General features: G+C 45.4%; 1 protein-coding gene across 2 annotated transcripts in view; it reads right to left on the bottom strand.

Annotated features, from left to right (window-relative positions):
* The window catches only part of FARP1 (FERM, ARH/RhoGEF and pleckstrin domain protein 1), a 309,083-nt gene that overhangs the window by 69,119 nt on the left and 217,367 nt on the right, over window positions 1–22,597 (bottom strand). For both annotated transcript variants that reach the window (XM_061435251.1, XM_061435252.1), the window contains exons 4-6: window positions 13,386–13,428; window positions 10,517–10,595; window positions 2,546–2,643 (exon numbers count right to left, since the gene is read on the bottom strand). In XM_061435251.1, the coding sequence (XP_061291235.1) occupies window positions 2,546–2,643; window positions 10,517–10,595; window positions 13,386–13,428 (220 nt within the window). The remainder of the gene's footprint in view (window positions 1–2,545; window positions 2,644–10,516; window positions 10,596–13,385; window positions 13,429–22,597) is intronic.

Below are 22,597 nucleotides of genomic sequence, written 5' to 3'. Positions count from 1 at the left end.
TTCCATCAGCTTTAATATCACTTTCTGTAGAAGGGAGATGAACTGACCCTTTCTACAGTACTGATCATGTAAATAATTATCAATCATTTAAATAAACACACCATTCACAGAAGATTCTCCTTCTATGTATGATGTATGGTTTAGTTGCTAAGTTGTGTCAGACTTTTGCAACCACCTGGACTGTAGCGCACCAGCTCCTCTGTCCATGAGATTACCCCGGCAAGAATATTGGAGTGGGTTGCCCTTTCCTTCTCCAGGGGATCTTCCCAACCCAGGGATCTAACATGGGTCTCTGGCATCATAGGTGGATTTTTTACCAACTGAGTCACCAGGGAAGCCCGATACAATGTGTGGGATGCTCAAAAACACAGAAATAGGGCTTTGTAAGTATAAGAATATTCACAGTGTGTCACCAAACTGCATATCAGAGAGAAGGGAAAATAGCAGGAGTACTTCTGGACCCAACTATTTCATCTCCTGTGGAGAATTCAAGATTCTCAGGGGATTTCTGAGCCCTTGTTGATGTCTGGGGGTGAAGGGTCCGTTGGAGCAAGCGCACGGCTTTCTGGACTTCAGTGACCCTCCACTTCCCAAGTGCGTGGTTTACTCTAACCACAGACTTTAAAAAGGAAGGGGCCTAAGAGAAAGCGGGTACAAGACTAAATGGCATCAGAAATGGTTGAGTACCCTTGGAGACGTTTCCTGAAGTGGCTGTTCCAATCAGGAAGTTTTATTTCAAAATTTCCCACTGTCTGGAAAGGGAGGGCCGCAGGTGAGCGAGAACAAAGAAAGGTGGGTGCGTTTACTGAACTCCTAGCGTATTCTGAATCCCGATGCTACCGCTTCATTTTCACGGCTGTAGGAAATAGATTCTATTAGGCCCCTGTTCCAAAGGAAAGAGGTGAGGGACTCTAACTTGCAGGCTGATCAATCAACTAATAGCAACGAGGACTGCCTGATTCAAAACATTGCTCACTTCACTGTTACTGTAAGAAGACAGAAGACCAAACACATGAAAGGGAAAAGTCAGGTAACTGTCTGCACCGAGGTGTCCTCAGTTTAAGATGGGGAAAACAGCACTGAGCTCATGGGGGTTGTTACAAAAATTAAATGAGATAATACACAAATCTGAGATAATACACAGAACTAGAACATGGTAAAGTCTAATAAAGATTACTTTTTTGAGGGGGGGGCCTGTCTTTTCTTTCTCACATCATTTTTTTTTTTTCAAAGAAGAACACACCACCCATCTATTAAGTTTGGTAGATATTCAACAATGCCAATGTTCAAAAAGGGCTTCCCTGATAGCTCAGTTGGTAAAGAATCTGCTTGCAAAACAGGAGACACCGGTTCAATCCCTGGGTTGGGAAGATCCGCTGGAGAAGAAATAGGCTACCCACTCCAGTATTCTGGTCTGGAGAATTCCATGGACTGTATATATAGTCCATGGGGTCGCAAAGAGTCAGATACGACTGAGCGACTTTCACTTTCATGCACACACAAAAAAGATAAGCATGGTTTCTACAAACACCTCGTCATTTTGGACTAAAGTAGTTTGTTGACTACTAGGAGTGACCCTTCCTACAAGCCTGTGGAGTCTTGCTAACTGGCACTTGTATGGACAGGCTGGGCCTGATTACATGGGATCGCTTTGTATACAATGGAAATTTTAAAATGGTATGACAGTATTTATATACTAGTGTTTATATATGCTGACCCTGGTCTATGTACATAATATCCTTCCTGAAACATAATGTGTGTATTTGAAGTAACTTCTGCCTTACCAAGAGAAACAAAACGCCCAGGTGGGTAGTCAATAAGCCTTAGAACGAGCACAATCTAATTATCCTTTATTTAGTGTAAGAAAGTTAAAATGTCTACTTCAAGCATCACTTGGATTCTATCCAGGGTCCTGTGTCTTGGTTTACTGAACTCTTGAGCAGAGTATAGGAAGGGAAATCTTTGACAGTTTTATGTCTTATGTCTGAAGGCTAAACTGTCATATTCAATCATGAAGATTAAATCCAAGAACAGGACAGTACTAGTTTCGTCTACTTGGCCACCGTCCATTCAACTGAATTTGAGTCAGCTGAGTTTTCAACAATTGCATCTTCCATCGTGAAAAGCACAGGCAACCACCAGGACACAGAATTCCCAGGTCAACGTTTGGGGAGGAGGGTGAAAGCGTTAGTCGCTCAATCAAGTCTGACTCTTGGTGATCCCGTGGACTGTTGCCCACCAGACTCCATGGAATTCTCCAGGCAAGAATACTGGAGTGGACTGCCATTCCCTTCTCCAGGGAATCTTCCTGACCCAGGGATAGAACTCAGGTCTCCTGCACTGCAGGCTGATTCTTTCCCGTCAGGGAAGCCCATGGAAGGACAGGAGTATTAAATGATGTTAAGAGTGCTATTTTCCATCCTCTGGCTTTTGTGCTAATGCAACATAAGACGAAAACATTGTTTTTAGATGTTGTTTTTCCCCCCACCAAGCAGATCGCGGTGTATTTCCCACACGCTTCCCGAAGGAGATCGAAAGAACTTACACTGTACAATGTGCGAGATCAGGAGGGCAGCGCTGTTGTCATTACACGCCAGCCTGCCTTGAGCCAGGTCCTGCTTCACCTGCAGAGCGAACAGGTACCTGCAAACAGAAGCAGAGACGGGAGTCATACACAGAGAGGTGGGCGTCCAGCGAAAAGGGCAGAGCGTTTCCGCAACAAAGTCAGGCTCAACCGTGGCAGCCTTTACAGCGAGGACCTGGTGAAAGGTACATAAACCAGGGAACAAGAAAAGTCTGCACAGGTGGGATGAATTCCTGGTGCAACTGGCTGCAATGTAAATATTCACACCTCCCTAAAAACACTCTTGGGAGACATATGCCGCAATCTTCACACAATGAGTGACGCACTTCATTTTATATGGAGAGATAACAACCATAAAAATTAAGACTACAACTTACCACCCTGTATATTTTTGTGGGGCATAGGACGCATTTAAACTTTTCTCACAGATCAGTCAAATATACTAAAAAAATGGCTCTATGGCTCGGGCAATAACAGTAGGTTATCATGGTTAGGAAGAGCTTTGTCGATGGAATTGGAAACACACGAGTATCTTTTTTTGTGGTGGAACAGTCACTCAGCTTCTTCCATAAGCTGCCAGATGTGTAAAAATCCATTTATTTAAAGATTCTTTTCTTTATGTGGTAGAATGAAGCTAGTAAACATTTTTAGTGGAAGAGAAAAGTGGATTTATAAATCAAAGAAATTAAGTAAAACCAGGGTGATGTTAAAATCGATTTGAGAATATCAATATGAACTCACAGATTTGTAGGAAGATATTTGCTAGTTTGGGGCTTCTCTGATGGCTCCGACAGTAACAAATTCACCTGCAATGCCAGAGACCTGGGTTTGATCCCTGCGTTGGGAAGATCCACTGGAGGAGGGCATGGCAACCCACTCCAGTATGCTTGCCTGGAGAATCCCATGGACAGAGAAGCCTGGCAGACTACAGGCCACGGGGTCGCAAAGAGCTGGACACGACTCAGCACAGTTCCTTCCTTCCTTGCTAGTTTTGTCCACGGTCGAGAAGAAGCATCACACTGGCAGCAAGCAACCCTCAGCAGCTAGATTCTGGCTCTCACACAACTACCATTTGAAGGATATAAAGGCAGGGAGAAACGGTAGATTCCAGGCTCGGAGGAGGGAAAGGTACAGAGTGAACCTACACTATCTAGTTATGCCAGAGGGCAAACAGCTTGCAAATATAAACGGGCTCTATTATAAGGGAAAAAACCTGGAAGGGGTGTCCACCGGCCAACACTGGGACAACTTAACAGCAGCATGAAGGGTTAACGTGAATCAAAACACATGGGACTAATGAAATTTCGTTGAGTACATTATAATACTCAGGATAAAAAAAAGAGAGAAAGCAGGAAAAATGAACTGTATTACCATTTGAGGAGTCTGTTAAAGCATTCTGTATTAAAAATTGGTGATAGTGAAAGTTGCTCAGTCGTGTCCGACTCTTGGCGACCGCATGGACTCTATTCAGTCCATGGAATTCTCCAGGCTAGAATACTGGAGTGGACAGCCTTTCCCTTCTCCAGGGGATTTTTCCCAACCCAGAGATCTAACCCAGGTCTCCCGCATTGCAAGCAGATTCTTTTCCAGCTGAGCTATAAGGGAAGCCCAAGAATACTGGAGTGGGTAGCCTATCCCTTCTCCAGCGGATCTTCTCGACCCAGAAATAGAACTGATGTCTCCTGCATTGCAGGAGGATTCTTTATCAACTGAAACAAGGAAGCCCAATATCAATATCAAGGAAGCCCAATAAAAATTGGTAATCTAAGGCAGAAAACTGGGCATGTAATCTGTCTCTCCTGTAGGAAGAGTATTTCATGATATACGGATAGGTGGCTCTAGTGGTAAAGAACCTGCCTGCCAACGCAGGAGACCTAAGAGATGTGAGTTCAATCCCTGGGTTGGGAACACTCCCTGGGGGAGGACATGGCAATCCACTCCAATATTCTTGCCTGGTGAATATAGAGGAGCCTGGTGGGCTACAGTCTATTGGGTTGCAAAAAGCCAGACACAATTGAAGTGATTTAGCATGCACAGATACTCCAGCTAGATGAGGCAAAATTCTACTTTACAGAAGAACACCAACAAATAACACAACAAAACAACAATTATAAAACACTCATCCTACAGCCTCTAAAGAAATTATTGACTCTGGCAAGGATTGTTCTTGGTGTGAAAACCACTTAGGCGTTTGGACATTTGAATGTAGACAAACTCCCAAGACTTTCCTTCAGAAGGGAAAGGTCAGAATGCTACCACCCTAACTCAGCGATCAATATCAGCATCACTAATGAAACAGAAGCACACGGCATCACTTACGAGGGGATTCTAGTCAAGAATGTGTAACTTATATCTGTCAAGCTTTTAGAACTGAGGTCTAGTTCGCAGGGAATACAGAAGACAGAGAAATAAGTTAAACAGGAAGCAATCCGACAAACTTAGGAGGTGGGTTATCTCACAGTACAGCTGGTCCAGTTTTTTCAACAAGATGGTACCACGAAGAAAAAGAGAGTCTGCTAGATTAAACACGGTTCAAAGGCTGTAACAAACAGTTGCAATGTGGGGTCCTCCAGTGAATCTCACTTTAGATGAGCAGACATAAATGACATCTGGGCGACAAAGGGGGACATTTGAATACAGCCAGGGTATTAAATGAGATGAAAAGTACATGTATATACACAGAAAAAAAATCAGAAAAGCTCTCCCTGAGGTGCTAGCAATGCTCGCAATAGGAACATGGTAGTTTTATCTTCTTAGTCACATTTATCTAGATATTCTAACTTTCTACACTGTACATGGATTACTCTTGTAACAACAAAAGGGTCTTTTTAATTTTTTAAAAAAGGGCTTTTAGCAAGACTAACCACAGAGGTGTCGTGAAGAATCAAATGACATAACACATGGAAAGCACAGTGACGAATAAAAGCATTCAATACAAATTAGCAATTTTAAAAAACTGAATAAGAATGAATCCCCTTTAAGACATTTGTGTGTGTGCTAAATTGCTTCAGTCATGTCTGAGTCTGTGGGACCCTAGGGACCGTAGCCCATCAGGCTCCTCGGTCCATGGGACTCTCCAGGCAAGAACACTGAAGGGGGTTGCCACGTCCTCCTCCAGGGGATCTTTCTGAACCCGGGATTGAACTTGTGTCTCTCTAAGTCTCCTGTGTTGGCAAGCAGCTTCTTTACCACTAGCACCACCTAAGTCATGTAGGACCATGAGTAAGAACTCAAGAACTACAGAGGCATTTCATAACCAGAAAAACACAAACACCCAAAGGTCTACCAGTTGACAACGACCTTTCCCCAAGCCCCCATAATGTTCATTCATTCATTCATTCTCCTTCTCTGTCTCTCTCCCTGGGAAGTCAAAGCAGAGTAAAACAGAGCGTACAGAAACAGTCACAACATCAGCACACAGGTTTACATGGGAAGAGGTGGCACAAACCATCTCTCTGGATTAGGCTGTGGTTATTGTTTTTTGAAGCCAACATTTCTTAGAACTACAGGCTTTATTTCTTATCTGTGTAGGAAGAACGTGTGTTTTAAAAGCATGACATTGCAAATGTAACCAGCTATCAGTTTAAACAAAGGACCCTGTGGTCCAGAGACAGAACTCAGGGTTCAGGGCCTCTGGGGAGGGTCTCTTGTGGGTGTCAAGAGGGTGTGGGGTTCCAAAAGCTCCCCTCTTTCATTAGAGTGCAAAGCCCGAGCTACAGGATGCAGGAGGAACCTGTCACTCCCTGATTACGCTGACTCTTCCTGTCCTAAGGCCCTTGTAATCCCACTGGGCACCGTGTCATCTTGTAATGTCAGCTGTTAAGTCAGGCACGCCGGCTGCAGGGCTAACTTCAGAAATTCAGCAGCACTTTCTGCACCATAATTGAAGCAATTCCCATTCACAGAAAGTGCTCAGAGCAGAAATCAACTGTCCTTGGCAGAAGGGTGGGCATATGAGGGGGTAGGCGATGACAGTGGTGGGGCCAGAGGGCTGTCACTTCCAGGGCCCTCGGGGGAGGAAGCCACACCCCTCGGAAGCCATGTTTTAAACACATTCGGGAGCTCTTACTCTTTCTGCCACTTACTCAATGTACATGACGGTGTCCCAGCCAGCCAAAGACAACACTGCAGCAGACCCTGCAAGGCAGCAAACTCAGATAGGTGCCCTCCGCTTAGAAGAACACAGCCAGGGGACTTCCTTGGCCGTCCAGTGGTTAAGGCTCCGCTTCCACTGCACGGGGCAGGGGTTTGATCCCTGGTCGGAGAACTAAGATCCTGAGCGTCATGAAGCGTGGCCAAACCGCCTCCCCGAAAAAACACAGCCAAGGAGGAACTGGATCCTACTTAAGATGCGATGTTCAGAGAGTACTATGTCTGACCTCACCAGCATAGCCAAGTAATTCCCAGCTAGGCCAGAAGAAAGCCTGGTAATTTCTTTTTCAAAGACCCCTCCTAAGTGGTTTTAAATTTGCACCGAGGAGTCAGTACTTAGCTCCTTCCAGATGCTTGAGACCTGGTGTCAGGAGAGCGAGAGATCCAGTGAGAATGTAGTCTAATAAATAGAAAGGAATTCAGCCTCTTGTTTAACAGCGAGATGCAATTCAATCTTTGATCTATACAGACGGGGAGCTGAAAGCTATTCCTGGAGGCCCAAAGAATTAGCTCCAGGTCGAGTGCGCTTCAAGTCCGCTCAACGGCAGGCCCATTTCCGTCTGTCTCGCTCTCATCCGCGTGTCCCTTGCCTGAAGTACTGTCCCCACAGGGCTTCTCCCAGATCCTCCCTCCCTCACCATCTGCCATGGAAAACTGCCAGGAGTCTCAGTGGTCACATTACCAGATTTCTGCTTAAACAGGACTCTGCGACTGTGGGAGTTGACCCCTTGGATCTGGGAGGTCGCCTTCCTGCCATGTATTGCAGCAGGGCAGAAAGTGATATGGGGCTTCTAAACTTCCGATCAAGTTTATCAACCCTGAGCCAAAGGAATTCTCTCGTCGGGAAAGACTTCTAAGATGTCAGTTAACTCTGGGAGCCAGAAAATGGCAATAACAAAACCCCCAAACCTGCTTGTGGCAGTTGAGGAATTTATCAGATTGGTCAGAGCAGCTGTCAAGATACCAGGAACACACACACACGCACACACACACACACGGCTGACTGGTCACAAGCTGTATGGAATTTTATAACCAGGACCAGAAGGGTAGAAAACTCCCAGGTCTCTAGAGAAAAACTGAAAAGGTGCAAAACTCATTGCAAAGTAGAATGGGGAGAAAGGTGCGGGGAGTGGGGGTGGGGTGGGGGGGGGCCGGATTTAATGCTGCCAACTCCCTAAGCAGGATGAAGGCCCAGTGAGATGCAGGAGGAAAAGGCTCATTGCCGGCCAACAGCTGGACTCGCCTTTAGATTCACTTCAATGTTCTGAGCTTCGAGCATTGCACATTCCAACAACAGGAAAACCAGGCCCAGAAACCGACACACTAGCCCGATAACGACACGGCATGAAGATGCTACTGGGGTCGGCCCCTCCAGCCTGGAACTTGGGGCAGGGGGGTGCAGCCCCAGCTGCTTCTCCTTCACATGAAGCGTCCCAGCCATGTGGGTCCCAGAAGGCTGACGGTTTCTACAGGTCCCGGTCACATAACTGCGGCTTTCAAGGGATATAAGTGGAGGAAATCAACCAGTGGTGACTCATTCAGAACATAATGTGCTTCCATGGCGGTCCAGTCGTTAATGAGTCCGCCTGCCAATGCAGGGAACACGGGTTCGATCCCTGCTCCGGGAAGATTGCCCCTGCCGAGAGGCGGTGGAACAACTCTACTGACCCCGCGCTCTAGAGCCTGGGAGCTGCGAGGAGAGAAATCCGAGTGCCTTAGAGCCCGCGAGCTGCAACTCCTGAGCCTGTGCACCTAGAGCCTGTGCTCTGCTACAAGAGAAGCCACCACAACGAGAAGTTGGGCTCCGCAACCAAGAGTAGCCCCTGCTCGCTGCAAGGAGAGAAAACCTGCGTGCAGCAATGAAGACCCAGCCATAAATAAGTAACATACAAAGCCATGGGAAGGGGCTTCCTGGAATCGCACGTTCGAGTACCCAGTGCCCCTCTTGATGCAGCCCTGGGATGCTCGGCAGGGACCTCCCACATCACCTGGCAGCAGTAGACTCTCAACTCTCACTCTCCCCAATCCTCTATCTTCCCTCCACCTGTTCCCATTCTAGTTATCACCCACCTGGTCACTTAAGTGCAAAACCTAAGCATTCCCTCCACTTCCTCACCGTCTCCACTTCCAACCCAGGACAAGCTCAGAACGACCCCACCTCCAGCACGTGTTCCACATGCGTGCGTCTCCTCCACTCCAACTCGTACCACCTCCCCTGCCACCATCACCTTGGCCTGGGTAGCTGCCGTTTCTTCTTGCCACCCTCCCCTCAGTATCCACAGCAACTAGCCTCTCAACACTACTTATCATCCGGCCTCAGGCCCACCTCAGTGCACTTTGCGCTCCACGTGCCTGCCACGAGAGCCCTCTTTTCAGTCTTTGAACATCAGGTGCCTCTTGTGATCTTGGGCACTGCCTAACCGTTCCGTCTACCTGGAAAGTTTGTCCTCTGAAAATGACCAACAGATCCTTGTTGCTTTCTCAGCCCCAGCATCCCAGATCCAACACTGTAAAGTCATCAGAAGTCAAGTCTCCTTCTATCACATCATCTACTCCATTACCTAAAGCCTCTTACCATTATCTGGTATTTTTCGTGTTTGTTTAATTACTGTGTCTGGTCCCAGGTGAGTCAGGCCTGTCTTTTTACCAGTACATCCCCCGTTCCTGGGACAAGGCTTTCACACTGTGTACATTTCATCACTATGGTTGATTGACTGCCTTCACCCTTCTGATAAATCATGGTCAACCACCCAAGATACTGTGCTCTGTACCGAGGGATGAGAAAGATGTGACAGCCTTCACTGGGAGCAGCTAAAGCTGAAAGGCAAGTGTGGCAACAATCTGGCTGATCAGACTAGCGTACTTAGTCTTGAAAGGGAGGCATTTTATCTTCACATATTCCCACCAGGCTCTGCTCTCTTTTAGAACAGCATGTGCTTGCTGCAAATTATAAAATGGGTAATGTAATAGTAGGGCTGAGGATGATGGCATCCCTACTGGGTTCAGAAAATGACTCCCCTGGTGGTTCAGATGGTAAAGAACCTGCCTACAACACAGGAGACCCAGGTTTGATCCCTTGATCGGGAAGATCCCCTGGAGAAGGGCATGGCTACCCGCTCTAGTATTCTTGCCTGGAGAATCCCATGGACAGAGGAGCCTGGTGGGCTAACAAGGCCATGGGGTCAAAAAGAATTGGACACAACTGAGTGACTAACACTCGCACTTGCCTGATACTGGGTTCCAGGCGCTCTGCGTATATTAGTGCTTATCCTCAAAACAACCCTGGCAAAGCAAGTGTTGCAGTCACATTGACACGGCAATGAACAGAAGTGCAGGGGGATTAAGTAACTAGCTGGCCACACAGCAAGGGCAGGGCTTGGCCACGCTTTCGAAGAAACGGACAGTTCACAGTCATTCGGCCACCGCAGCAACAGACAGAAACTCTGAGTTCACATCTTGGCTCCATAGAAGAGATTCATTCCCCAAAACTGCCTTGTGATGTGACAGACAGAAGAGGGAGAAATGTGACAGTAACAGATTACAGGCCCAGACACTTCATAGCACAGCTTTTAAGAAATCAGCTTGCAGGGAAACCGTGGTACTTTCTTTCTTCCCACGCTTGTAAACACAACTGGAAGAGAGGAAGGTTAAACTGTCTGGCAGAGAGCACACGCTGGTCAAGGCAACATCATCAAAGTGTTTCATCAGTCGACTTATAACATTCACTCTCTCTCTCTGTGGCACCTACAGCAACAAACACCCCATTTCCACACCACTAACCTTGTGAGTTCTTCTTGGAGTTGAGTGTGGTCAGGTGGAAAGAATTTCACCACAAACTTGACGACAACATGCTTCGGCCCTAAAAAGGGGGGGGAAAGCAACAAAGCATTTATGGATTTATCTTGCAAATGCCATTAAAGAAAAAGACACAAGAGGCGATATTATACACCAAATAGTGAGTCTCATTCCAAGCTGCTAACAGGAGTTCCGCTGACATGCAAGTCACTTAATTAGTTGGTTAAGTTTGGTTATTATTCATATTTTCACATTGTGGGGAGACAGACAGCTTTTTTTAATTAAAAATTAATCTTTAATTAATTTAATTTAATTAATTAAAAGTTTTTAATTAAAATTTTTTTAAAAATTTTTAAAATTTAAATTAATTAAATTAAATTAATTTTTAATTAAAACAAAAAACAAAAAACCTCATGGCATGTGGCATCTCAGTTCCCTGACCAGGACTGAACGCAGGCCCACTGCATCGGAAGTGTGGATTTTCAACCACTGGACTGCCAAGGTAGTCCAGATACCTGTTTTTAAAAAATACTGTGACAAGGGTATTACGCTGAGGCATCAAACTTTTTCTCTGGAGACTTAAACTATATCCAGATTTTAAAAGCAGACATGTTCTTCAAAAACTTTTCTGTCTGCTTTAGCCCAAATATGGGCTTCCCAGATGGCACTAGTGGTAAAGAATCCACCTGCCAATGCAGGAGACACAGGTTTGATCCCTGGGTCAGGAAGATCCCCTGAGGAGGAGGGCATGGCAACCCACTCCAGTATTCTTGCCTGGAGAATCCCACGGACAGAGGAGCCTGGCAGACTATAGTCCATGGGGTCACAGAGAGCGGGACACGACTGAAGCAACTTAGCATGCATGCACATTAGCCCAAATATAGGCTTAGAGAGCTTAAGGAAACATAATGAAAAAGTACATCAGTTATGTAATTTATTATTTCTGTCTCCAAGCCACAGCAGCTAATGTGTTCATTGCTGTTGGTCAAAGCCTTTGTTAAAGGTCTGGTATACCATTTTATTAATAATGCCCAACAAAATTAAGAAGCAGGTCTGGAAGGGGGTGGGCAGGGTGACTGGGAATGAGATAGGGAACTTCACAGAATTAGAATATCAAATCGATGATAAAATAACCATTTGTCACCTGAGTCAGAGTTTATTTTGCTGTATAAGCCACAATGCAAAAGCAATCTTACAGGTTCTGACATTTAGAATAACAGCAATAAGTTTATGTTCTATAAAATACAAGGTATTATGACGAAATCCAAATCTTAACAGCAGTGGTATAAAAGCAGAAAATGCCTTTCTGATCCACCTTTCACTATCACAAAAAATAGATGTTGTGCTATCGTTTCTATGATAACACATTCAAATATAAAGAAAACTAAAATGACGTATCATAAGGTGATGCTAAGTGATTTGTACAAAACGGAAAGAAAACAAGGCCCATGAGCCCTGAAGCCAAGAGCAGCCAGGCTTCCTTCCGCTAACCACTCCCCAAATTAACAGAAATCCTCGCCTGTCAATTCCGGCTCACGAAAGAAGAGCAAAATGGAAAAGACAGGAACGTCCAGCTAATTCCGCACAGCAATTTTCACAAACGGGGATTTCAACGAGGCTACTTGGGATCCTTAGACAACCCGAGGCTAGGCAGATGCTGGTACTAAACGAAGAAAGACAGCCTTGTCACACGAGGCGAGTCGCAACCCACGGAGCTGGAAAGCTGAACCTCTGCTCAGCTGCTGACCCAAGCCACAGCCACGGTCCCGGCTCTTACATCCTTCCACCATTTGCAGTTCCCATCTTGGGTTCCCATCAGGGACCAATGTCATCATTCGAGATGCTATGTACGCTCCCTCCAGCCTTCAGGCCTGGGGGCTTTTCTCAGCCCTGTGTCCCTCACACTTAGTCCCTGGCCAGCCGCCCAATAAACGGTGAACAACGGCTGTTTTGTTTTCTGCATTAATAATTGCTTAATTTCAATGACAGAAGATCAACATCAATTTCAATTGCATAAGGGCCCATTTAACACAGTGCGCCTGTTTATTACACTCACATAAACTGCTGTAAGTGGCCTGGTGGGGTTTCTTAATCAGACATAAAACCGACCCCACGAGGTCCTGCGTGTTTCATGCTCAACTAAAGGCACGCAGCCTGGGTACCAGCCTCAGACTCTTGCCTGGTCTCTGGCTGCAGTGAGGCCCCATGTGGGATGAACTGGAGAAGAGAGCTGTCTCTGAACCTGAGCCCCAATCAGAGGGAGGGGCGAGCGGTTTGGTGCTGCTGCACAGTGAGAGGAAGGGGAAATCCAAGTGCATCCTTTTCTAACTTCTCTCCCAGACCCTCCTTAATCTTTTCTTCGACAACTCTGTCTAAATTCAGGCCAGACCTCCTCTGTTAATGCTCACCATTCAGACAGACACATTTTGGGGCACCTATTTTTTTCCCCCCAAATACCACTTGCACCCTAATTTCACAGGCTTTGAAAAGGCAGCACAGAAATCCTAATGGCAATTTTATGAAGAAATACTTCCACCTCCCTCTGCAAAAGTTGACAATAAAAAACACGAGCACAGACAGAAACCAGCCCAACTGCTCTGGGCCTTAACAGCCTGATTCAGTCGTTAATCAAAATGACATCTGACTTTTCCAAGCAAGGTTCTGACTACCAAATTGTTATATATTAAAATCGCAGAAGATGCATTTGAATAGCATGTAAATTAGTGGACGACAAAACACAATTGTAGGGCAAAAACAGAGGAGGTGGCTCCAGGGCTCGTCGCCGCAGGGCAGTGGGCGTCTAGACAAGGCTTACATCGGACATCTCTGTTAAACAGGAGGGGCGCATACTTACTTCTGATCTGCTTGACAATAGGTTTCAAGAGATCCAGCCACACCTACAAAGGAAGAAAGCAGACACTGAGACACAAATTCTCAATGATGAAACTTGCAAGTATTTTGAGACTTCACTAGGAGCTGTTCAAATCAAAATAATTTTGAGGGTTTGAGGCTGCCTGTGCCTTTTTTTTTCTTTTCTCTAGAACGCTGTAACTTATATTTTCTCCCACGTTTATAGAACAGACCCGAATTTGCTAAGAGTATCCCTGAGCTTGAAAATCAAAATGTCTCCTAGACGCAAATAGTTCACATGGCTAAGAATTTTCTATTCTCACTGGTACTTTTATCACAGTTCAGAGTTTTATTCAGTAAACATTAATGCATGATTGCATGTCTGGCTACAAATGGAGTAAAATACACACGCTCTTTAGTGAAACAAAATTCACGTATGTAGATGCACCTACAGAACAGCACAGCTTTGAGGGGTACGGAAAGGGAGTATTTATAGAACACACCTCTGCACCAGACGCCATCCATAAGCTATTTACCTCTCAAAAGCAAGGCCAGAGGATTCCTGTTACTCAGGAGAGAAATCTGAGACTTGCAGAGGTTCAATAAATATCCCAGGCCCTCAGCTAGAGTGTGTGTCAGGGCTAGGACTGAAATAGGTCTGTCCAACTTCAAAGTCCAGACTCTCTTCACACACAGTCTCCTGAGCATGCAATCTGAACAGCAAAATTTTAAAGAGAGAGAGGGAAACCAGTTGCCTTTCATAATAAAGTATAAGTTGACTCTTGAACTTGTGATCCTGTGAAAGGGTTCTCCTGAAGCTCATATTTGCATATACGATAAAAACAAGGTTAACGGGCTTAATGGAAGAGGGGTTTTATAAGTAAATACAAAAAAGAGAAACATTCCTAAAGAACACTATGCAAAAGAATAACAGGGTAACTGATGACAAAAAAATGCCAATTGCTCACATGAAAATGTCTAAGTTTAGAAGTAATTTGCACTATAAGCGCAAGTTTAGTCAATATCATTTCCACCCAGTAAATATGCAACTAGATGTGCCTGCCTGCAGTGCACGTGTGTATTTGATAAACCTGAAGTTGGCAAGAGTGCCAGGAGATGAACACTGCCTTACTTCATTGGTAGATGCATGAATTGGTACCATGTTTCTGGAGACCAATTAGGGAATGATTATCTGAAGCCTAAAAAGTATTCACAAAGATACTCTTTCATCCAGTAACTTGACTTTTGACGAATATTTGAGAGTGTGGGAAACTGTTTCAGAGGTGAGAAAGTGGGTTATTTCCTCTTTTCTTCTGCCTTTCTACATTACCCGTATTACCTTCAATGATCATCGGAATTCTCATAATGAAAAAAGGAAGTAAAAATTTTAAGTGTTTATTTACTTATTCAGGTTAATCTTCCCCATCACCTATTTCAAATAAATATGTTTTCCTAATGAAATTCTCATTTCTACACTCCCCATCCCCAACCAGTCTGTTATGTGAGAAAAATAACAAAGGCGTTACATTGCCTTAGGATCATCTCCACTGTCATACTTTTAAGACCCAACCTTAAATGAGAGAGAATAACCATTCAAAACAAGGGTCTTGTGAGATGTATTATTTTCCTCTCAAGAATCTTAAAAGATAGCAAAAAATCCTCATTGACAGATGAAGAAATTGAGATTCAGAGCACAGCTGCCCAGGGTTGGGATTTGAACCCTGTTCTTCAAACCCATTTACTCCTTCAACAACACACCACTGTGTCCTTCTGCTGGGTTCTGGGAATGCAATGATAAGAGACCAGTCATGGTCCCTGCTTCATGGAGAGTAGGGTCTAGTGAGAAAGGAACCAAGACTTTCCCAAGAAAAGTAAAGAAATACCCAGGACCAAAGCACTTTGCCAACAGAGGTCCACCTAGTCAAGGCTATGGTTTTTCCAGTAGTCATGTATGGATGTGAGAGTTGGACTATAAAGGAAGCTGAGCGCCGAAGAATTGATGCTTTTGAACTGTGGTGTTGGAGAAGACTCTTGAGAGTCCCTTGGACTGCAAGGAGATCCAATCAGTCCATAAGGAAATCAGTCCTGAATATTCATTGGAAGGACTGATGCTGAAGCTGAAACTCCAATGCTTTGGCCACCTAACATGAAGAGCTGACTCATTTAAAAAGACCCTGATGCTGGGAAAGATTGAAGGCGGGAGGAGAAGGGAACGACAGAGGATGAGATGGCTGGGTGGCATCAGTGACTCAATGGATATGAGTTTGAGTAAGCTATGGGAGCCGGTGATAGACAGGGAGGCCTGGTGTGCTGCAGTCCATGGGGCCGCAAAGAGTCGGACACGACTGAGCGACTGAACTGAAGACGAAAGAAACCAGGGGAAGTCCCAGATGACTCTGAGCATCAGGACAGAGAGGTCTGACTCAGTTACAGGTGGGGATGAGGCAGGAGGAGGGCTTGCCTGAACGTGACATTGTGCTGAGATCTGAAGGGGATGAGAGAGGTGAGGAGAAGCTATGAAGACCTGCAGTAGAAACCCCTGTGCAGATGGCTCAACATCGTGACGGGAGACCAACCTGACTGCAGAACAAGGCTGGTGGGCCAGGAAGGGGCCAGACCCCACATGAAGGCACTTCACTGTCATCCTGAGAACATGGTGAAGACTTCTATAAGTACAGGGCTGATACGATCAGATCGACACTTTGAAAAGATTAGTCTAGCAATGTGAGAACAGACCGAGGGGTCAGAACGGGTGCAGGATGCCTGCTGTATTCGTGCAGGAAAAAAATGAGGGCATTTTGGATCTGGAGGGGAGAAGCAGAGTTGGGGAGAAGACGGCGGACTCAAGAAAAATGTTAAGAGGTAAAATCCAGTGGGACTGACTGATGGGCTAGATGAGGTGGCCGAGCAGCAGGCAATAAGCAGAGTGACACTGAGATGTCTGCTGTAGGCGTCTGGATGGAGGCTGGTCCATGCTGAGACAGGCAGCGCTGGAGGAGGGTCAGGACGGAGGGGTTCTAGACACTTTCATGAGGAAGAGAGAGCGTGGGAGTGGTGGGACACACACATCCGAAACTCAGAGAAGCCTGGACAGGAGATCTCCCAACACCTAGTACTCCAGGAGGACAAGGTGGCCTCGTGGAGCCCAGAGGATGAAATCCATGGGCACTGATGACACGTCTGCCAGAGAACGGCCAATGGGAGCAGATGAGGACAGAAGGAACGAAAGGGGAGAGTGGGGTCACGGAAGCCACGGGAACATGGTATTTCCGGAAGGAGGAAGAGCAAGAACTGCTGGACTATCAGACAAGGCGGGAACTACAGGATCTGTGGGTCAGTGGACTTGGAGGTGGGTCTGAGAGTCGGGTGGACAGCGAGGAGACAGGAAGGATGAAAGGCCTTTCCAAGAAGCTTGGCTGTGAAGGAAGAGGCCAGAGACTGGGAATGGGGAGGAGAGAGAAGAATCAAACAAAGGTACTGTCTTTTAAATTTTTAATTTTTTTAAATGGGAGGATAACTGCTTTATTGCGTTACAGTGTTGTGTTAGCTTCTCCTGTACTACAACATGAATCAGCTATATGCGTACACATGCACGCACACACACTCACATACATACATGTCCCCTCGCTCCTGGACTTCCCTCCCACCCCCGCCCCATCCCAGCCCTCTTGGTCATCACAGAGCACTGGGCTGAGCTGAGTTCCCTGTATTATACCGCAGCCTCCCATTAGCTGCCTATTTTACACATGGTCGTGTACATACGCCAACGCGTCTCTCACAATTTGTCCCCCTCTCTCCATCCTCTCCGGAGAAGGCGATGGCAGCCCACTCCAGTCCTCTTGCCTGGAAAATCCCATGGGCGGAGGAGCCAAGTAGGCTGCAGTCCATGGGGTCGGGAAGAGTCGAACACGACTGAGCAACTTCCCTTTCCCTTTCAGTATTGGAGAAGGCCATGGCAACCCACTCCAGTGTTCTTGCCTGGAGAATCCCAGGGACAGGGGAGCCTGGTGGGCTGCCGTCTATGGGGTCACACAGAGTCGGGCATGACTGAAGCGACTTAGCAGCAGTAGCAGCTCCATCCTCTCTGTGTTCACAAGTCCATTTTCTACATCTGTGTCTTTATTCCTGCTTTACAAACGGATTCATCAGGACCATTTTTCTAGATTCCATATCTATGCATCAATATACTATATTTGCTTTTCTCTTTCTGACTTACTTCACCTCTGTAGGCTCTAGGTTCATTAATAAAGGTACTGTTAACTGCTTGTCTCCCATAGGAAAGACCTGCTGTGCCTGGAAAGGGGAGGGTTTGAGAATATGAGCAAGAAGGGATAACCACTACCCTAAGACACCTGAGATGGTGTGAAAAGACAGCTTGAGAACACAGGCCATTTGGGGAGGGAGCAGAAAGTCTAATGGTAGATACATCTGTCTCCACTTCTGCGTCGGGAAGATGAGACAGTTCCTCTGATGCCATCTGTCTACCCCTGTAACATCTGAGGGCTGGAGGATCAAGGCAAGTGGAGAAACTCTGACACAGCTGTGTTTGCTGGAGTTGAATTAACTGGAGAATTCTAGAAGGGTTTCCTGTGACGGCTGAGCGCCCACTTACAAGCCTGCCAGCCTGTGCTCTTGTGGCCTCTAGGGCTGCCTCAGGGGAACTGTCTCTGAGCTCATTCACCATCGCCCGTTCTGTTGCAGAATCCGCCTAAACTTCTGCAAACCCGCTCAGGACCCAACAGCTATGCTCTGGCGCGGTAGCTGCCAATTTTATGAATTGTTTTGAAACATCTCTCTTCTGTTTTTGGCATTTCTGCGGAATGCATCAAATACAAGCACCCATTTGAGCCAACTGAGCATGTGGTTTTAGAACACGGAGGTCTGGGAACATCAGACTGGCCCGAATGAGCCTGTCGGGTGAGTTCTACAGCGATGAGGCTCCAGGGCCTTGTAACGTCACAGCTAAACCGGCCTCGGTGAGGACACTGGGCCTGCAAGAGCCTCTGTTTACCAACGAGATTGATATTGCAGGGCTGAGAGAAAACACCTTGCCCATGGAGGACATAAACCACTCTAAATGGAGGAGCTGGAGGCAGCAAGAAGGATACAGGCTTGCTGTTCGACTGGTTACAAGTATTGAAGCTTGAAATATAGAGAGGGCTCTGGTGTGCTTAGTCGCTCAGCCGTGTCTGACTCTTTGCAACCCCATGGACTGCAGCCCACCAGGCTCTTCTGTCCATGGAGATTCTCCAGGCAAGAATACTGGAGTGGGTTGCCATGCCCTCCTCTAGGAGACCTTCCTGACCTAGGGACTGAACCCAGGTCTCCTGCATGGCAGGCGGATTCTTTACCCTCTGAGCCACCAGGGAAGCCCGTGAATACTGGAGTGGATAGCCTAACCCTTCCTCCAGGGGATCTTCCCAACCTAGGAATTGAACCAGGGTCTCCTGCATTGCCAGCTAATTCTTTATCAGCTGAGCTATGAGGGAAGCCCACACAGAGGGCTACAGGGAAGTATTTGAACTAGACCAGGTCCTCCTAGACAACTCACTTGTTCCTCCAGCCTAAGAAGAAGAGAAGCACGTTCCAGATGAGTAGCAAAGGCAACAAAAGCACCATCCGCCTTTGACTGCCAGAAGATCTCCAGAAGGTCACAATCGTCATCACCCATCTCTAACCCCACCTCCTACAACTTCTGCAACCAAACCACACGCCCCTGTGCTCACTAAAATCACGCTGCTGGTCTCCAGAGCACAGCTGGAGATCCACATTACCTGACTGCAGAGAGATGTGGTTAAAATGGATGGGCTTCCAGAAATGCCACACCTGCTCAGGAAGACCTCATGGAAACAAAACACTTCCCCCACTGGCCTTTGAAGGCCTGGAAATTAAGAGTCTGCTCAGGCTGCCATCGCAAAGGACCACAGATGGAGTGGCTTAAACAACAGAGATCTAGTTCCTCCCAGTTCTGGAGGCTGAAGATGACCCAGGTCTGGTCACCCCTGAGGGCTCTCGCACTGACTTGCAGATGACCCCCTTCTGACTGCGTCTTCACCAAGCCCCCGCTCTGCGCACACGGGCCCAGTGTCTCCCGGGTATCTCCTAGTTTCCTCTTCTTAAAATTGATATGGTTCAGACTGGACTAGGGCCCGCTCTAACGTCCTTATGTTAACTTAATTGCCTCTCCAAAGGCCCTGTCTTCAAGAACAGTCACATTCTGAGGTGCTGGCTGTCAGAGCTGCAACATACACATTTCTGGGGTGGGGGGACGTAAGAGAGCCCACAATACCTGTGTTCCACAACTTAATTTCAACACAGCTCTTCAGCCCCATTTTGCCCTGCTTGCCTGCATCTCAGCCAGCCTCCCTGTTTCCCTTTGATCCCCTATTAATGTCACTTTCCTCTTTTGGCATGTGTTTTCTGCCCTGAAATACGCTTAGAGAAGAAATGCTTTAATGCCTAGGTTTCAAAGGCAAAGCAAGATGAATCGCTGTCCCCAAAGCCTTTATGTTTTTTTCCTAAACATCTTTTCCCCCTATTGTTTGGTAAGAGGCATTTCAGGTGGGTTTTGTAGGCAACTCAAATATTTGAGGTACTTTTAGAAAGGGTCTTATGAAAAAAGAGTCACTTAGGAACTTCCCTGGCAGTCCATTGGTTAAGAATCTGCACTTCCACTGCAGGGGGCACGAGTTCAATCCCTGGTCAGGGAACTAAGATCGCCTCTATTGTGCAGTGCAGCCAAAAAAAAAAAAAAAAAGTCACTTAACATGACATTAGGCAGAAGGACAGGCAAGAGGTGATTTCCTGATTTCAGTGTGCCAGGCACTAGATAGGTACTTTACACACTTTCGTTTAATATTCACAACAAAATGGTTGTTTGACACATGAAGGAAGCCAAGTTCAGAGAGCTTATTTAAGTTGTCCAAGGTCAGACAGCTGGGATTTGACTTCAAATCCATCTGACTCCACACCTGTGTTTTTTCTGCAACATAATATGCTGCTCCTCTAAAAAGACTCAACAGTTCATCCTTCTTTTTCTTAATGTCAAAGCTGCATACAACAGAAATATTTCACCATCAACTATAAGATATATAGGAACCAGATAAAATCTGATACAAAAAATTAACCAGTGTCTAGAACTCACTGCAATAAATTAATCTTCCTGCAGGCTGGCTCCTATAAGAAATGACTTTACTTTGAATTTTTGTTTGTAATAGTTTGCTTGAATGCAATTTTTCATATTGATCTTAATTGGTGGCTCAAACGGTAAAGAATCTGCCTGCAATGCAGGAGACCCAGGTTAAATCCCTGGGTTGGGAAGATCCCCAGGAGAAGGAAATGGCAACCCACTCCAGGACTCTTGCCTGGAGAATTTCATGGACAAAGGAGCCTGGCAGGCTACAGTCCATGGGGTTGCAAAGAGTTGGATATGACTGAGCGACTAACTTTCTTTCTTTTCATATATGGCTATATATATATATATGATATTAAATGTGGCTTTCTTTTTAAAAACCTATAAATTTTTAGACAGTTCTGGTCAAACTAGAATAACAGGAACTAGATTTCTCTTCCTACATGAAACACCAACAACAAAAAGAAAAAACAAGCCATTACATCTGAAGATCTGAACACCAGTGAGAAACTGAGTCATCCCCGAGGAAGAAGAAACTAGAATCACGATGCCGATGACTATACCAGCCTCTGCTTTGAGCACGTCTTCAGGATATGGTGCAGAGACAACGAATATAGCAGAACCTGGCAAACTCCACGAGCTGAAGAGATGGGGTTGAGCATGCCAGGGATCAAGGCAGAGAGGGTTTGCAGGAAAGTAGGAAGCACGCAGGAGAGGACAGAGCGTTACCAAGAAAGCAGCAGAGGACTCATCAGTGAGTGCTCATGTGGAAAGTAGCCAAGATGCCTCAAAAAATTTAAGAAACAGAACACAGAAGGATTAGAGCTAACAGGCTTGATGCTCACACAAGGCCAGGAATATGACCTATTCGCTCTTGATTCATGAACACTGGTTAGAGTACTGAAGGGTCATCGCTAAGGAGTAGGGATAATTCACAACTACACCACTCCTACCTAACAAGAATTAAAAGCCAGTTCTGACCGGACTAAATTATTTCCAAATAACTTACATGCACCTCCCTCCTCCAAACACAGTACCATTCACAGGAATGCAAAATTACCCAGCACTGAAAACAGTAAAATTCACAGTATCTGATATCAAAAAAATCACCAGGCATACAAAGAAGCTGGAAAATATGACACATAACTGGACAAAACAAAAACAATCAAGTCCAACCTAGAAAGGACACAGATGTTAAAATTAGTAAAATAAAAAGGATACGAAGACAGTAAGACTGTATTCTCTATGATCACAAGGTTGAGATATGGAAGATTTTAAGAGGAATCAAACTAAACTTTGAGACGAAGATACATAATGTGACATAAACACACACGTGCACAAGATGAGATTAACACCAGATGAAACATGGCAGAAGAAATACTAGTGAACCAGCAATAGAAGCCATCCAAAATGAAATAGAAAGAAAAACTACCAAAAAATTAAGAGTGTCAGAGAACGATAGAATAACTTTGGGTAGCCTAATACCCATGTAATTGGAGTCCCAAAGGAGAGGAGATGGCAGGGGAGGAGGAAAGAAATGAAAAAATATTCAAGAAATAATGATCAGAAGTTTTCAAAATTTGATGAAAACTATAAACCTATAGATCCAAGAACCTAAGCAAACCCCAAGCATAAGAAACATGAAAAAATCTGTATGAAAGCACAAGCTATTATATGATCAAATTATTCAAAAATAATGATAAAAAGAAAAAAATTTAAATCAGCCAGAGGAAAAGGGATATTACATACAAAGGAGCAAAGATCAAGACAACATTAGCTTTCTTGACAGAAACAATGCAAATGAAAATGCAATAGTAAAAGATTTTTCCACACACTGAAATCATCTTAGAATTTTACACTCAGCAAAATACATCTTTTAAAAAGGAAAGCAAAATAAAAACATTTCCAAACATGAAAGCTCAGAGAATTTATTATCAGCCGAGCCACATAATAAGATATGTTAAAGGAAGCAGGAAAAAAACAATATCAGATAAGAAATCTGTATCTACACAAAGAATGAGGAACACCAAAATGGCAACTTCATGGTTCATATGTTTTAAGAATTTTTAAATTATTTAAGTCTC

This window comes from Bos javanicus, chromosome 12 (genome assembly GCF_032452875.1).
Source record: "Bos javanicus breed banteng chromosome 12, ARS-OSU_banteng_1.0, whole genome shotgun sequence".
Taxonomy (NCBI): Eukaryota; Metazoa; Chordata; class Mammalia; order Artiodactyla; family Bovidae; genus Bos; species Bos javanicus.
The sequence above is the reverse complement of the archived record's forward strand: the minus strand, read 5'-3'. Positions and strand labels throughout refer to the sequence as shown.